At 43.7% G+C, this 17,602-nt stretch overlaps 1 protein-coding gene across 2 annotated transcripts in view; it reads right to left on the bottom strand.

The window, feature by feature from the left end:
* Positions 1-9,640: 9,640 nt before the first annotated feature.
* The window catches only part of LOC106605492 (glutamate receptor ionotropic, kainate 2), a 360,182-nt gene continuing 352,220 nt past the window's right edge, over positions 9,641-17,602 (bottom strand). Inside the window, exon 17 of one of the 2 annotated variants that reach the window (XM_082975442.1) lies at positions 9,641-11,899. In XM_082975442.1, the coding sequence (XP_082831568.1) occupies positions 11,735-11,899 (165 nt within the window). In that variant the 3' untranslated portion in view covers positions 9,641-11,734. Of the gene's footprint in view, positions 11,900-14,921 lie in introns of those variants that run through there. The other variant, XM_082975443.1, reaches the window with a different exon arrangement.

The raw sequence follows: 17,602 nt of genomic DNA, 5'->3' as shown, positions 1-17,602 counted from the left end.
TAGGGCATCTCTATCAAAAATACAGCATCTCTGCTGTCACGTGACATTTTCTAAGGCTTCCATTGGCTCTAGGAAGGCGCCAGAAAGTGGAATGAGAGCTCTCCAGTCTCTGGGTGAAAAACAGTAGGGGTTTTTGTGAGTGGTCCTGCTGAGAACAATGACACTGAGGCGCGCATGCACGAGACGACTCCATGTTTTTCTTTCAGTGTTTGAATGAACACAACGTCGCCCGGTTGGAATATTATCGCTATTTTACAAGAAAAATAGCATAAAAATGTACTTTAAACAGCGTTTGACATGCTTCAAAGTACGGTAATGGAATATTTAGATTTTTTTTGTCACGAAATGCACCCGCGCGTCACCCTTTGGATAGTGACCTCAACGCACGAACAAAATGGAGCTATTTGGATATAACTATGGATTATTTCGAACCAAAACAACATTTGTTGTTGAAGTAGAAGTCTTGGGAGTGCATTATGACAAAGAACAGCAAAGGTAATCCAATTTTTCTTATAGTAAATCTGAGTTTGGTGAGGGCCAAACTTGGTGGGTGTCAAATTAGCTAGCCGTGATGGCCAGGCTATCTACTCAGAATATTACAAAATGTGCTTTCACCGAAAAGCTATTTTAAAATCTGACACCGCGATGGCATAAAGGAGTTCTGTATCTATAATTCTTAAAATAATTGTTATGTTTTTTGTGAACGTTTATCGTGAGTAATTTAGTAAATTCACCGGAAGTTTGCGGTGGGAATGCTAGTTCTGGACATCACATGCTAATGTAAAAAGCTGTTTTTTGATATAAATATGAACTTGATTGAACAAAACATGCATGTATTGTATAACATAATGTCCTATGAGTGTCATCTGATGAAGATCATCAAAGGTTAGTGCTGCAATTAGCTGTGGTTTTGGTCTTTGTGACATATATGCTTGCTTTGAAAATGGCTGTGTGATTATTTTTGGGAGGGTACTCTCCTGACATAATCTAATGTTTTGCTTTCGCTGTAAAGCCTTTCTGAAATCGGACAGTGTGGTTAAATTAACGAGAGTCTTATCTTTAAAATGGTGTAAAATAGTCATATGTTTGAGAAATTGAAGTTATAGCATTTTTGAGGTATTTGTATTTCGCGTCACGCTATACCATTGGATATTGGTGAGGCATTCCGCTAGCCAAACGTCTGTCCCTAACTTAACCGCGCGAGGCTCCCGATTCCCCACATCATAGTTCCTTTCTGTGGCATTGAGGCGATGGGAGAAAAAGGCGCAGGGATGTAGCTTGAGGTCAAGGGCAGAACGCTGGGACAGGACAGCCCCCACTCCGACGTCCGAAGCATCGGCCTCCACCACAAACTGACGAGATGGGTCCGGATGAACCAGGATGGGAGCTGTGGTGAAGCGATGTTTGAGGTCCCGGAACGCCTGGTCAGCAGCTGGGGACCACGTGAACGGAACCTTGGGCGAGGTGGGGTACTGACAGTGGGGAAGCCAGGGAGCTGTAACCCCGGATAAAGCAACGATAGAAATTGGCGAACCCCAGGAAACGTTGCAGCTGCACCCTGGATGTAGGCTGAGGCCAATCCATCACTGCTCTCACCTTTCTGGGAACCATCTGGACACTCCCAGCAGAGATGATGTAACTGAGAAAGGGGATGGTGGAGCGATGGAACTTGCACTTCTCCGCCTTCACAAACAGCTGATTCTCCAGAAGGCATTGAAGGACCTGCCGGACGTGGAGCACATGTTCTTGAGGGGAGCGGGAGAAGACAAGGATGTCATCAATGTAGACGAAGACGAACCGGCTCAACATGTCGCAGCGAACATCATTCACCAGAGCCTGGAACACAGCAGGTGCGTTGGTGAGGCCAAAGGGCATGACCAGATACTCGTTGTGGCCACTGGCCGTGTGAAGGCGGTCTTCCACTTGTCCCCCTCTCGTATCCACACCAGGTGGTAGGTGTTCCGTAGACCCAGCTTGGAAAACACAGTGGCCCCCTGGAGCGGCTCGAAGGCCCGAGAAGATGAGTGGTAGCGGGTAACGGTTCTTCACAGTAATGTCGTTGAGTCCCTGGTAGTCAATGCACGGGCGCAGGGTCTTGTCCTTTTCTCAACAAAGAAGAAGTCTGCGCCGGCGGGAGGGGAAGAAGGACAGATAAATCCAGAAGCTAGGGAGTCCCCAATGTAGGTATCCATAGCCTTGGTCTCCAGTCCCGATAGAGAGTACAGACGTCCCCGGGGTGAAGAGGTGCTAGGGAGAAGGTTAATCCCACAGCCATAGGGTCTTGCTGAACACCTCCCGGAGGTCCTGGTACTCCGCGGGAATGGCGGAGAGGTCCGGGGCACCTTCAGTGCCCCCAGGAAGACGTCCCAGGGCAGGTTGTGCTGACTTCAGGCAATGGGCGTGGCAGAACGGGCTCCAGCCCATGATGGCACCAGTGAGGGAATTGTGTCATTGGAGCCAGGAGAATCCCAATACCACGGGATTTGATGAGCAGGAATTGGATAGCCTCGCTGTGATTCCCTGACACCAGTAGGTGGATGGGAGTGGTGTTGTGGGTGACTCGGTCTATAGAGCGCCCGTCCAGCACTCAAACATCCATGAGAATGGAGAGGGGCTGAGTGGGGCTGTTCAGCTCGGATGCTAAACGTTGGTAAGCTTGACAAACAAGACACAGGTATAAGTACACAGGGGATAATGGGGAAGATGGGAGACACCTGGAGGGGGTGGAGACAAGCACAAAGACAGGTGAAACAGATCAGGGCGTGACACTGCATAGAGTATAATGTGCTCCACGTCTTGTCGGCCTTGGTTGGACTTTAGAGTGCGAGTGTTTATGTTGGTTGGGTGGCTGCACAGTGCACAGGCAGACTGGGCTGCAGAATAAAGGGGGCCTGTGAATGGACAGACAGGCATGTGTGGGATCACTGAGAGCTCCTCTCCTCTCCTCTGTCCTCTCCTCTACTCTCTTCAATGGTTGCCCTTATTAAAAACACAACCTTTTATATAATACCACCAAGGATTGGAGGAGCACGGCTTCAGCTACAATATAACTATTCTGAAATGTGGGGAAAGAGACATAGTACTACTTACACAAAATAAAGGACATAAAAACTACCATCTCTCAATAATTGGTTTCATTTTATTCTTGGCATGAAATCTTAAAGCTTATTTTAGCTACATGAATCCCAGACAGGCTCATCCCACTGGAAGATAGATCGCAGACAGCCAGTCTTTTACATGGAATAGCCACAACAACGTCTTGATTTGAAGATGCTGTTTTGGCCCCAAACTATGGTTATTATTGAGAGTGGGCGGAGACACTGGATCATACAGGAAACACGCTTCTTAATGAGTGGTCTGATAGGCTTCTAAGGATTCAAAGTGATCTTATAGGCTACTAAAGGATCCAATGCCGATGAACTGATCAGACATGATTGGATTAAAACAGCCTCTTAAATCACTCCAATTCGCCTGAACAATGGTAAATATATGCTCAATGTTAATAAAAGTGTAATTCTCTTGTTTGTAAGTCAATGACAGTTGGGTGGGCATCCTGACATAAACATCCTGTCCCTCGCTTTTGTCATGACAATCTGATCCAACCTAAGAACTACAATAGTTTCAACAGTTCACCGCATAAAACTGCACCACCTAGATTCAAATGGTAAGAAATCACACATACTGTACATGCATAGTGGGTTACATCAGAATGGCAGCCACACTGTAAACAGGTGGAAAGAGAGAGGGATGAATAGTTGCTGGAGGGGAAGAGGAGGAGAGATTTGCAGGTGGATAAAGAAAATAAGCTTACCTCCTGGTAGGAGCCAGAGAGAGGGAGAGGAAGAGGCAGAGTGGGGGAGGTAAAGAGAGAGAGAGGTAGAGAGAGAGAGAGAGAGAGGGGGGGGGCAGAGAGAGACAGAGAGAGACAGAGAGGGTAGAGCAGACAGGGAAAGGAACGGCTCGGGGAAAGGCCACATCCTGGAGCTCCGCTAGCTGCTCCCACATGAATAAAACATCCAGAATTAATATTGCATGATCAAAGTTGAGAGTTATCCTGCCTGTCACCTCGCCTCACTTTATTTATCCACTCACAGTGTGAGGATACAGTAGTGACTACTGCTTTTATACAGTCTATATATCCTTTATTTTGTCGACACGCAGTATTTTGTAAGCATTTTCAAACATAATACTGGTATATACAATATTGTAGCATGAGAGAGTGAGAGCTGCACTGGGGACCTGAACCGTGGCTCCTATGGTGTAGAGGGTAGTGACAACAAAAAGCTCAGGCCTCTGGGAAGAGGTAGTAGTGTGTATCCCTCAATCCTGGTCTTTAAAGTATGCTGTGATTTCTTTATGATTCTCTGAATGTAATACAAAGTCAATAATATGCTATTGACGCATCAAACATCCAACCAAGTCCGACAAGACATACTCCGTGCAGTGTCAGAAAAGCATATTCCCTAAACGTATTAAACACTAAGGATAACAAGTTCATGTTATTAGAATGTACCACTATGTGTCACGTTTGTCTGAAGGATGAGACCAAGGTGCAGCGTGATAGGCGAACATTTTCCCTTTATTAAAATGAACACCGTCAAAACAACAAAATACAAGCACGAACGTAAAGTTCTGCAGGCTACACAGGACCTAACAAAAACAAGATCCCACAAAAACCCTGTGGGAAAAGGCTGCCTAAATATGATCCCCAATCAGAGACAACGAACGACAGCTGCCTCTGATTGGGAACCATATCAGGCCAACATAGAAATATATAATCTAGAATGCCCACTCAAATCACACCCTGACCAAACCAAATAGAGAAATAAAAAGGCTCTGTACGGTCAGGGCATGACATTATGAGATCAGACCCCAGCTGTTTTCATTATTTTCATCTGAATCTATCTGCCTGATACCTCACAACACAGCATGACACGCTGTTCTACACCTTTATTGATTTTAGCTATATCCTGGGGTAAGATTAAAGGAGAAGATCTAGCCTTTCCTCTCGATAACACACACACACACACACACACACACACACACACACACACACACACACACGATGGCATTGACTGGTTCTCATTCCATCCACAGCCACAGGCAGAATCGGAATCAACTTGTTGCTTCAGTAAAAACATTAAGTAGGGATTTACAGATGAATTTCTCATTTTTTTTGTGTTTGCTTTGAGATACCGCTATTGGCTAATACAGCAGAGAGCAGACATACATTGTGTCTGTGCTGATACTGTTTAATATCCCGATGGCACTGCACCTGCTACCCCTGGCTGTGGCTGTGGTCTGGGGCAGTGTATGTGTGCATGTATTTGTGCATGTGAGTAAGGACACTAGTCCCCTGGACCAGAATCAGAGACCACACACTCCTCTCCAGCTATCCTCCATCACACCCTTTTATCCTGGTCCATAGCATGAAACGTCCACGAATGGCTTTACTACCCTGGGGAGATCACATATCCTCCATATCCTCACTACAGGTGGGTCTCAGGCAGTGTAATCTGGTCACGCTCCATTACATCTGGGTGGGTCTCAGACAGTGTAATCTGGTCACAGGCCATTAGGCCCTGGTGGTGGGTGCTTTCTCCCACAGTGTAATTTGGGATTATGTCTGTAAAGCTCCTGTGGTGGGGATCAGAGGAGGATAAATGCCTGTGACTTTCCCTTTTAGCCGTTTCTCCTCTCAACCATTCAGGCCCTGTGTTAACTCCTCTCAACCATTCAGGCCCTGTGTTAACTCCTCTCAACCATTCAGGCCCTGTGTTAACTCCTCTCAACCATTCAGGCCCTGTGTTAACTCCTCTCAACCATTCAGGCCCTGTGTTAACTCCTCTCAACCATTCAGGCCCTGTGTTAACTCCTCTCAACCATTCAGGCCCTGTGTTTACTCCTCTCAACCATTGAGGCCCTGTGTTAACTCCTCTCAACCATTCAGGCCCTGTGTTAACTCCTCTCAACCATTCAGGCCCTGTGTTTACTCCTCTCAACCATTGAGGCCCTGTGTTTACTGGGTTGATAATCTCTACCAGCTACAGAGGATGCTAGGGGGGAATCCTCCATACTGTCCTTTTCTTTTAACACATGATTTTTTTGGCAAGGAACACAGAAAGGACATGGCATTGAATGCTGCCTGATGCAGTGTCACACGTCTTGACACAATTCCACGTGGGATGTTTTGTTTCTCGAATGCTCTCTCTCTCTTTCCCTCTCTTACCCCGCTCTCTCCCTTGTTTTTTTATCTGAAGGATTTAGTTTTGGAATCTTGTGTGTTTAATCTCATCTCTGCTTGGCTGAAGGTGGTCTTATTGCTTTTGTAACATGATACAGTAGGTCTGGGCTGGTTTACTCCTCTGGTTTAACACAACATCAGAGAAACTCATGGTGGGTGTCATAAAGTTTGTCGTCTGAGGAGGAGAAATCATTGGACCAATATGCAGCGGTTAAGGTGCTCATCTTCTTTTTATTTAGAAGGGAAAAAAATACTCATACAAAACAAACGACAAAAAACAGTCCCGTAAGGTGCTCAGACGATACGAGGAAACAACCACCCACAAACACAAGTGAAAACACACACAACTAAATATGGCCTCCAATCAGAGAATAACAAGAAACAGCTGCTTCTGATTGGAGGTCATTGACAAAACTAACATAGACATAGAAAAACTAGAAAACCCACATAGAAATAGAAAACATAGAACATAAACCAAAAACCACGAAACACACTAAACAAACACCCCCTGCCACGCCTTGACCAAACTACAATAACAAATAACCCCTTTCACTGGTCAGGACGTGACAGTGGGTTTCCGACACAGATGATTTAGTCCAAAATCCTCCGCCTCTCCTCTCCTCCCCTGTCCTTAAATCAGGTCAATGAGAAACAATGAGAGAGCTAATAAAACAATTTAGATAGGAATCTCTTTTTCCAGGGAGACCTGGTCAAGATGTTATTATCTTAGTAAGTATTCAGAAATAATGAAAACTTCAATCATTTCCCATTTCTAGCCATGAGAGAGAACCTCAGACACAACTAACAAAACCCTTGGCCTGAAGCCCCATGTCTCAAGGACGACGGCCATCTCTCGGTCGCCACCACGTACGGCCGTGTCCTGTTCAGTCTTCATTAAAACTGTTGATTGATAAACAAGGTTTGACTGGGGGATGAGAGGAGCATACAGGGGACATGGCTTTACCTTCCCCATCTCCAGTTTACTGGCACTCCCCACCAGCCATGATAATTAGCCAATTAATGGGATCCGGCGTGTGGGTTTGTTATCTGCCTTCGTCCTCCCCCCTGCCCCCTCGGCCTGACAGAGGCGTGAAGATTAGGGCCCGTCTGATGCGGCACCTTGTGTGAAAACGTCAATCTGATAATGGAATGGCTGAGAACAGGCTGTGGGACTGCACACACACACAGAAAAACACCACAGGCTAGGTTCTAACGATCCACACAATGGCAGCATTAGTCCTGAGGATGCAGGGCACAGATAAGGATGTTTTTTTCTCTCCACAAAATGTGTTTTCTTACCATCGGAATGTTTTTTAATGAACTGGTATCATGGCGGTGGGCTGGACACTGACACCATTTTTTGTTTTGTTCGTTTTTCTGAGGGTAAAGACAGTGTGGACCAGCAGGAACCACTGTTCCACTACTAACTTGACATTGGTGTGTGTTTTCGGTATGTATTTTGGACAGAGCATTTTCCTGCTGCTGAATGACCTAAGATGAATCCATGGTGAAGCTATCCCAGGGTTTCTGCCACTGTTGAACCTCAAATTCTATATATTACTCTTCAAACAAATACATTTCCATGAATTTTTTTTACAAATGTATTCAAAAGCTATTTATTCATAAAGCTTCCTCAGATAGAGCTGCACTTGAATTTTAGAAGTCACCAACGTATGGAAGCAGATTTACGCCACAACTAACACACAACAAAAAAAGGCCAACAGTGTTCAGGTTCCTCGACATCCAGTTATGAAGTAACTGTCAAACTGAGAGGTCAGGTCGATAAGGAGGAAAGCTTTCTAAACCAGCAGGTTAAGACAGGTTAAGTACAAATGTTTTTAAATGTAATCTGTTGGCTGCATCTCCATAATACTGCCCCTGACAGCCCCTGGGCCTTCTTCCCATCCCATCCGTCCTATCCATCCCACCTCTCAGGTCAGGGTGAGGATGGGGAGTTAATCTGATTAGCCGCAGCGTTCTGCCAAGTCATACCCTGGGTATGGGTCAAGGGTCATCGTCAGATCAGGGATTGGCTAAGAGGAAGCGGTGTCCTTGTCTGACCCTCCCTGTGTTTGCTGACTGAGTCTGTTTCTGGGTGAATTGGTGACCGTGGCCCACAAGTAATGCAAGCTACCGCCACACTCTCACTACCCCCACCGTCCCTTAACGACAGTCATTTGGCTTTGTTCATCACACTCTGTGTTAATTCCCTCTATTTTAATTCATTATGGATAGTTAATTCCTCAACGCTACAAGGCAGTTTCCTCTCTCCTTGCCATCAAGGATAGCATCTCCCCATCCACAACAATCCCCATCTAATAAAGCCTGTGAGTCACTGGAACCCGCTTATCATTGTATATGCACATACATTTGAGCATTAAGTATGCATGTGATTACTCTCACAGACAGTCTTGCATTTATATAATTTGTCTTGTTTCAATGGCTAGGGAATAATTGTACAACTGCTCTATTCATCTCTGTTAACCCAGAAATAAAATCTTGCGTAAGTGATTAACTTCTGTGTTCACATGTGTCAAAAATTAAGAGTTCCGGCAAAAATGAATTCTCCACCCTCGCAAAAGGAAACTCTCAGCCTCCCCCCTTCCGATCCATGTGCGCAAATGCACAAATCACTGCAGGCGAAGCAGTTTAAGCACCTCCTTCGCCCCAACCTGATATGTCCAACTAACCAGTGATGAAAACCCCAAAACCGGATGTAATGCTGCTCGGAATTGACGCATCTCATTCAGTTCTGGCAGATTCTCTCAGTCTACACACAGAGTCTGCCCAAGGGACATTACTGCTCTATAGGCTTACATATTTCATAATCCTGTGTTGTATAGTTGTTGTATAGTATAATCATTTATTTTGCCAATTTTCTTAACTGCTAATATAAATGCATTAATGGGTATGCATGGCAGATGTGCTGTACATTTTGTGTCTTTCAAATAGGAATCCTTTCACGTACACCAGGCTGTTAAAGATGAATAACATTTACATTTCTTCAGTAGACCTAATAGATTGATTGCCCTTTGTTTTTTCATTCATGTCAGTATTTCCACAGCTGCTCTCCAGATGGAGGGATATGGAATACAAACACGCAGGGTGAGCGCACACAGTCAACATTATATGGTAAAAACGTTAAATAATTATTTTTTTAAATAATTATCTTTCTGTTTAAATGCTGTGGTTTCTTTTTCTTTTGGGCCCAATGTCGACTTGCTTTGTTCTTCATTAGATTTTTGTGTTTATATATATATCCCATATTCCATCAGTCTTCTATTGTGTTTTCTGTTCACTTTGCTCTTTGTTCTGTTTAGCGTCTGATCCAAGCTGTTACAATGTAATGGTGTCAAAACATTTTGTTTTAGAGTCAAATGAATGACACCACAAAGATGTGAAGATTTTTTTTTATTTTCTTTAAACTTGTGCATCAACTTCAAACAGTAAACTGTGTGCACTCCGTTTAGTTTTCATAACATGTTCAAAATTAGTTGGGTGTTCCTTATTCTGTTAAATACATATCTTTCTGTTTTTAAAACCATTTACACACAATTTCTCAGCACTGAAATCTAGCAGTCTATTGGAAATCAGGGGTGTAGAATGATAAGCATCGTTGGCAGTCCTCTTCACTTCAGCTTCTTTGTGTGTGTATATATATATATATATATGTATTGTTCTAATTATTGTTTAATCATTACTCTTCTTTCACCTGAAGTAAAAATATCTTTATTTTAAATATGATTCCTTTACATGATAAAAATAGTTTTTTCCAAAACATGTATTATGCCACTGAAGCTCAACCAGAATGCTCTTGAGACCCCATCGGTGTGAGGCCGATCCATGGAGGGGTTGTTCTCGTGAACCCCTGGAGGGGTTTGTGTTAGGCCATCCTAGATGGGGCTGCTATCCCTTGGGACACCCACACGGCCACAGTGGAGAGAGAGGCTCGCTGTCTGCCGTGGTGACACCCGTGGTACATTTTTTGTTGATAAAAATTATTACAAAATTTTTAATTTTCTTCGTACAAAAACACTTTTTCATAGAAATTGCATTTGCACAAGTAAATGTGAGGATTTTGTTACTAAAATAAAAGCCACAAGAGTACAAAAAGAAACTTGAGACTTGACATCGAACAAAAAAGAAAACCAAAACATTTGTACCCATCAAATCTGAAAATGAGGTGTGTACTGTATCCTGGCAGCTGCTGTGAAAATCCAGTCCATGAAAATATAAATAAAGAAATTCATAAATAAAATAATAAATACTTGAATAAATAAATTCCTCATGTTGTGTGATTGCTGTGAATTTAGTTTCAGATCCACTCCTGCTGTCCTGCTTTCCTTCAATTCAAACTACTAAGGTTTCCAAGGTTACTACTTTCATCATGTCCGCCACTCTTCATGTCACTTCCAGTTCCTATCACCTAATTCCTCTATTACATCACTGACCCCAGTAATCTGTCTCTGCTTGTATTTATATATGTATATATTTTTTTTATTTAAAATGTTTTTCCCCTCCCCCATAATTTAACAAAATGTTTAGTACTCTGAAAACAAAATAAATGAAATAACCTATTGCCTGTTGGATAATGTACTGTATTCTTTCCAACAGTGAATCATATGAATAAACGATGCCTCTGTACATGTTGGGAGTAGTTCTGTCCTGCTCACCAATGCGTTTTGGGCTTTGGGTTTAATTTGGAACTGGCTGTTTCTAGCCCATCTGGTCTCCTTCTTCTTCTATGGTTGAATAATAACAAGATGTGTCCTTTACACACTCGCCAACTGATTTTCTCTCCGTTTTTTCTATTAGTGTCTGTGTACGTGTTTTCTCGATAACTATGACTGAGTGATGTACGTTCTCCTGATTCTACCTAACATTCTCCTGATTCTACTCAGTAAGAGAGAGAGAGTGGTTGGGTAGCAGATAGAGATCACAGGTCCAAATTGAATCAATATTTAAGGGACAACCAAACATATGTATGATGTTCTATACTTTCAATTTAACCTGCCCTCCCTCCTTTCCTCTGAATCCTGGGTTTACCTCTCTCTCTTTTTATACTAAATCATGGCACCACTTGGTCACTCCTTGCTCAGGTGCATTGCCAAGTAGAGTAATGAGGTAACTCACATTGAATTGCTCCCAGGTTGGTTCAAGTTATTTCCACAGGAAACATTGTTGAATCTCTTTTCATCTCTAGCTAAGTGTTTCGAAACAACGATGCCAGACAGTCAGTCCAGTCAGTGATCAGAGCAGCTCAGCTCCTCTCTTCTCTTCTCCACTTCTCTTTTCTTCTCTTCTCTTTTCTTCTCATCTCATCTCCCATCTCTCTTAACCCCCCCCAATACACTCACATAAATCAACTATCACCCTTCCTCCCTCCCCCAGTGTCTCTTCACCCTACACGCCTCCCAGTGACAGCAGAGCGAGAGATAGAGAGAGAGAGATAGAAAGAGTTAGAGGGATAGAGAGAGAGGGAGTCCTGTTCTAGGCCATGGTCTCTTTGCCTGGCAGTCTGCGGTCATTGAAGGTGTGCATGTTGATGACGTCCTCTGTCTTAACCATGACGGGCGGTTGAGGCTTGTGTTTGAGGCGCCGCTGGCACTTGAGGGACACCCGCAATTCGTCCACCATGGCACTGCAGAAGGACCTCTGTAGGAGAGAGAGAAAGAGAGAGAGAGAGAGTCAGAAAGAGAAAGAGAGAGAGAAAACAGGGGTTTCAGAGAGAGCCTCCTCTAGTTCCAAACAATTTGTCAGTAATAAGCCCAGCAGAGCAGAGCACTGCAGAGCTGCTACTTCCCCAGGGCAGGCTCTCTACAGCCCCCTCTCTGAGAGCTGCCATGGTGACACAAAGCAGGCAGGGGAGAGAGGAGCTGGCTCAGGAAAGGGTGGGTGGGCTGGGGATGGAGTTCCAGCTGAGGCTGGGGCAGTTGGTTGGAGGTTGCATGTCCATAGTCTTTTAGTGTTGTAGGTGGATAAAGGGGCTAGATGTAGGTGGGAATCAGGACAGGATTTGCACTGGAGGTTGGCAGGGCCTCCTCTTATATTGGGAGACAGTAGATTTAACAAGATTTATCCACAGACTGTTATTGTAGTATCATAGGTATCTTACTACAGCTGTGCAGCTATTTGATCCTGTACAGCAACACCTGGTTATGGTAGTTTGCGTTAATAGCTTTAAATTATTAAAATGTGTTGACATACTGCTAATTAAAACATGCCTTTAGCCCTGGCAACGATTCAGTTTCAAATCAACCACGAATGTGAGGTTTGGTTGGTGGGTGGAGGGGCTGGGAGGAAGGAAGGGCTAGATGGTCTGGGGGGGGGGGGGGGGGGGGGGGGGGGTAATGCTTTGGAAAGGGTGGATTGAAGAGGGTTAGAAGGAAAGCTGTGCCGAGATGCTGGAGTCCATCTGGAGTCCCACACATGGCGAGCGAACGCACATACACACACGCAAGTGCGCAAACACACACACACACACACACACACACACACACACACACACACACACACACACACACACACACACACACACACACACACACACACACACACACACACACACACACACACACACACACCCCGAGCATTCTAGGCTAGCTAAAGTGATTTCTCCATGGCAGATTTCCCCCATCCTTCTCTGCCAGGCAGCCCAGCCGGGGCCCAGGCCCATACAGCAGCATGACTTATTGATGCATATTACATCTCGTCTGACTCAAATCCCATGTAGCTGCATGGCCAATTAAGCTGCTGCCTCTTCTTCTTCCTTCTCCTTTTCTCAAAAGCTACTCTGGCATTTGCAAATGGTGCACTGAACAACGCAGAGTGACTCAACTAAATCTGAGACTGCTTTTCCTGGAGGTACTATTGGGGAAACAGATTCCAAGGGACTAATATGTTTTGCGAGTCTAGGTTAAATCCTTCACATGAAACACAACTTCCATTTTGGAACGGCACTATGGTGATGTCTGGTACAGTATGTATGCAAAATAATTCAGAACCTCAATTGAGTTGATAGAGAGCTGAGGGATGTCTACCTTACTAGCTGGAATTTGAAAGGGCTCAACCATCCTGTCAAGAGAAATAAGGCCTCTGCCCACCTCAAGCAATTGAAGGCTGGGTTGGTCTATCAACAAGAACACAGGGATGAAGACAACAGTGATGACTTCATGCTGCTAAGTCAGCCAGTGATTGAGTGTCATTCAGTTACTCATGCCAATGCTTAACTAACAGGCAGCCTTCTCCTTAGTGCCTTTCTTCCTCATCTATGACCAATTGTTGGGTTATGACATTGTTATGAGTTGTCCTAATGAACAGGTATCTCACATGAACACATTCTATAGTTTTGGCTATAGGATTCCCACCCATGCAAATGTTTTAATGCTTTCACTTTCCAGCATACCAACAATCATATCAATTCACCACCAATCAAAATTCTATGTATATTGAGTATATGGATTTGGGTGTATAAGCTGTGTACAAAGGTATGTACCTATCTGAGTGTATATGATATTACATGTTAGTATGTGTGTATCATATTCATAAATCATATCATATCATATTGTTTGTCTTCTTCTCGCAAAAAAACGGAATTACTCCTAGAAGTCCTGCTGATTGACTACAAGCCCTCCAGAAAACATGCTTTTCATGACTATTGATTTTCTCTGCGAAAGAGAGATTGAATAGCATGTTCTACCTAAGACACCTTTCCCCTCATGAAGCCTTGGGCTTAGTGGCCATCTAGTGCCAATAGAAAAGTTCCAAAAGTAAAACCCCACCCAACTGGCTTTCCAGGCAGGCTAAGAAAACCCTCCCTGACTCAGGGGACACATCTCCATCCTGGCTTCATGGCTGCTGGGCTCACTGTTGGATTGATGGAGGCTGTTTAGTGGTGGCCATTGAATTACAGAGTTTTTACGACCCCTTTTCCCCACCACCAGACCCAATCCTGAGCTGAACAGGCTCAGGTCTCAGAGCACTTTGGGCTGGCTTAGAGGAAGACAGGAAGAAAACATCCACTTAAGGAGGTGAGATGGAGAAATAATAAATCCAACACTTTTACTGCCTTACAGCTTTTTTACTACCATTACCATGGAAGAAGGCACTGGTGGGTATTTTGCAGGCTGCCCAGTCAGTCTGTACCACCATGTATATGGATCTATAGACCCCAGACCTGCTCATCAGGTTGGGTATAAAATGCTGAGATGGAAAGACACCATAGTAGCTCCCACTCCAGCTCTCACTCCATGATAGCATGATAGAGAAATGGAGGGCAAGCTAGAGATGAATAGTCACTATTTTTGTGTGTATAGTCAATGGGTGTCTGTGTGTGCACATCTGTCCGAGCAGGTGTGTGTGTGTGTGTGTGTGTGTGTGTGTGTGTGTGTGTGTGTGTGTGTGTGTGTGTGTGTGTGTGTGTGTGTGTGTGTGTGAGAGAGAGTTTGTGTGGGCACATTTAAGTGCATGTGTACATTCCTGTGTGTGTGTGTGTTTGTGTGTGCACATTTAAGTGCATGCGTACATTCCTGTGTGTGTGTGTGTGTGTGTGTGTGTGTGTGTGTGTGTGCGCATATTTAAGTGCATGCGTACATTCCTGTGAGTGTGTGTGTGTGTGTGTGTGTGTGTGTGTGTGTGTGTGTGTGTGTGTGTGTGTGTGTGTGTGTGTGTGTGTACAATCGGGGAGCTGGATGGTTCCTCACACACAGCTGGTGATCCCTGTCCCTGGAGAGCCAGGTTACTCTGCAGCACCCTCAGCAGCAGGCAGGAGGAGAGGGAAGAGCAGGAGGAGGAGGAGGGGGAGGAGGAGAAATGGGAGGAAGATGAGGAGGAGCTGAAGGAGGGAGAGGATATTGAGAAGGAAGAAAAGGAAGAGGGGGATGAGAAAGAGGAAGAGGTGGAGAAGGAAGAGGGGGAAGAGAGGGAAGTGGACAACCATGGTGATCATGGTATTTTTCTGAAAGCCAGCCATGTTGTGACGATGAGAATGTGTGGACTTATGAGAGAAAGTCCTCATTGGGTGAACCAGAATGAAAAGCCTACTAAAACTTCAAATATTTCTCAATCTTTTATTAAAGTTAATAACAAGTGGAAAATATTAGACTGAAAACCTAATTATTCTGAATCACAATTTGAGTTAAGTAAATTAAAATAATTTCAAATAAACATACAATTAATATCATTACAACATATATTTTTGGATTTGGCAAATAATATTAACAAATGTTGACATTATAAGGTGTATGGTTCATAACATTAAATAAATGTCTTGCTATTTTTATTTTTCTCTTTATCCTTTCTAATGTTACAAGGAATACAGTAGCAGTTGGACACACCCACCTGTTTTCTAAATTGTAGAACAATAGTGAAGACATCAAAACTGTTAAATAACACATATGGAATCATGTAGTAACCAAAAAAAGTGTTAAACAAATCAAAATATATTTAATATTTGAGATTCTTCAAAGTAGCCACCCTTTGCCTTGATGACAGCTTTGAACATTCTTGGCATTCTCCGAATTGACTGACCTTCCTGTCTTAAAGAAAGGATGTAATGTTGTTTCCCTTTGCTTATTTGAGCTGTTCTTGCCATAATATGGACTTAGTCTTTTACCAAATAGGGCTATCTTCTATATACCGCCTCTACCTTGTCACAACACAACTGACTGGCTCAAATGCATTAAGAAGGAAATAAATTCCACAAGTTAACTTTTAACAAGGCACACCTGTTAACTGAAATGCATTCCAGGTGACTACCTCATGCAGCTGGTTGAGAGAATGCCAAGAGTGTGCAAAGCTGTCATCAAGGCAAAGAGCGGCTACTTTGAATATATTTTGGGGTTACTACATGATTTCATAGTTTTGATATCTTCACTATTATTCTACAATATAGAACATAGTAAAAATAAAGAAAAACCCTTGAATGAGTAGGTGTGTCCAAACTTCTGACTGGTACTAAAAAAAATGCGAATTGCAGGGTGTGCGCTATCAAGCATGACAAACCCAACAAAGAGATGCTTAGTAGAACATTTTCAAGTTGACACTTTGAGCATCGTGGTGAAAATACAACCCTGTACTGTCGACACATTCAAGTAAAGGATCTTGTGCAATTAAATAAAATATCAGGAATTTTCAAATGTGACTAATTATTGAATTGATATGGGAATACTTGGTACACTGCATATCGTGTCAAGGTTTTACAGTTAAAACAGTAGCAACGGGCCACACATACTAAAATACATGTTGTGGTTGTGTGACACTCAAATCTCTTGGAGAATGTATATTTGCTTTGGATGAGTAAAACATGTATTGCTTCTCAGATCATCTGACATTAAAAAAATTATTGATTATGAGAATTTATGAAAAGCAATATACACCTTTGTCGGTTATCAATTGGATGTTAAAATATTGAGGTACACAACTTACATAATTGTAGCATATAGGCACAGGTAGTGTGAAAATAAAATGTTAAATGGACTGACAACTGACAACTACTCAATTATTGTTGAAACAGATATGTGAGTGAGGTCTATTCTCTGTCTGGATATATCTGCTATCTGTATGACAAGCTCCCCCACCTAGTTCTGAGCTGATAAGAGAGTGAAACCTATCTTCTTCAACTGCTGTATCTGACACAAAGACATGCTGAAGAACACCAGGAAGAGATCATGATCAACATCAAACGATGTTGAGGTTTCTATTAAATCGTCACTCTCCTTCTCTTTTCTCTGGCTCGGCTGACTATTACTCTCTACTCTACTCACTACCAACCTTCCTTATGGGTTTTTATAAGCCATATAGTTCTTTAGGATTCTTTAAATGACATCCTATTGATGGGGGACCTCCCCTCCTGTCTACACTGGCTGGTCTGTGGGTGTAGTGCTGTGCTGTGTGTGTTGTCGTTGACAGAAGGACTCTGTGAACATCGCTTCATGACTAGATGCTCTGAATCATCGATATGGGGGCTTATGGCCAAGCAGCAGCAGCATCACTGCATTGTGCGATCGATGGAGGGTGTAGAAGAAAGCTCTTAGTGCAGACCAGGCTCCTGTGGAGAGCTAAGTAGGGGTTGGCGTTTGAGATTTATGAGACTGTTGTTGGGTGAGAGAGCACTGTGTTAGACAGGAAAGGAAAGACAGGACGGGACAGGACAGGACATGAAGGACTGGCAGGAAGGACAGGGCAGGAAGCACAGGGCAGGAAGGACAGGGCAGGGCAGGAATCCCAGGAAGGACAGGACAGGAAGGACAGGACAGGAATTCCAGGAAGGACCGGACAGGAAGGACAGATCAGGACAAGACAGGACAAGAAGGACAGGACAGGAAGGACAGGACATGGGATTAAGGGGAACATCAAAAG

Source organism: Salmo salar, chromosome 05 (assembly GCF_965601325.2).
Source record: "Salmo salar chromosome 05, fSalSal1, whole genome shotgun sequence".
Taxonomy (NCBI): Eukaryota; Metazoa; Chordata; class Actinopteri; order Salmoniformes; family Salmonidae; genus Salmo; species Salmo salar.
The sequence above is the reverse complement of the archived record's forward strand: the minus strand, read 5'-3'. Positions and strand labels throughout refer to the sequence as shown.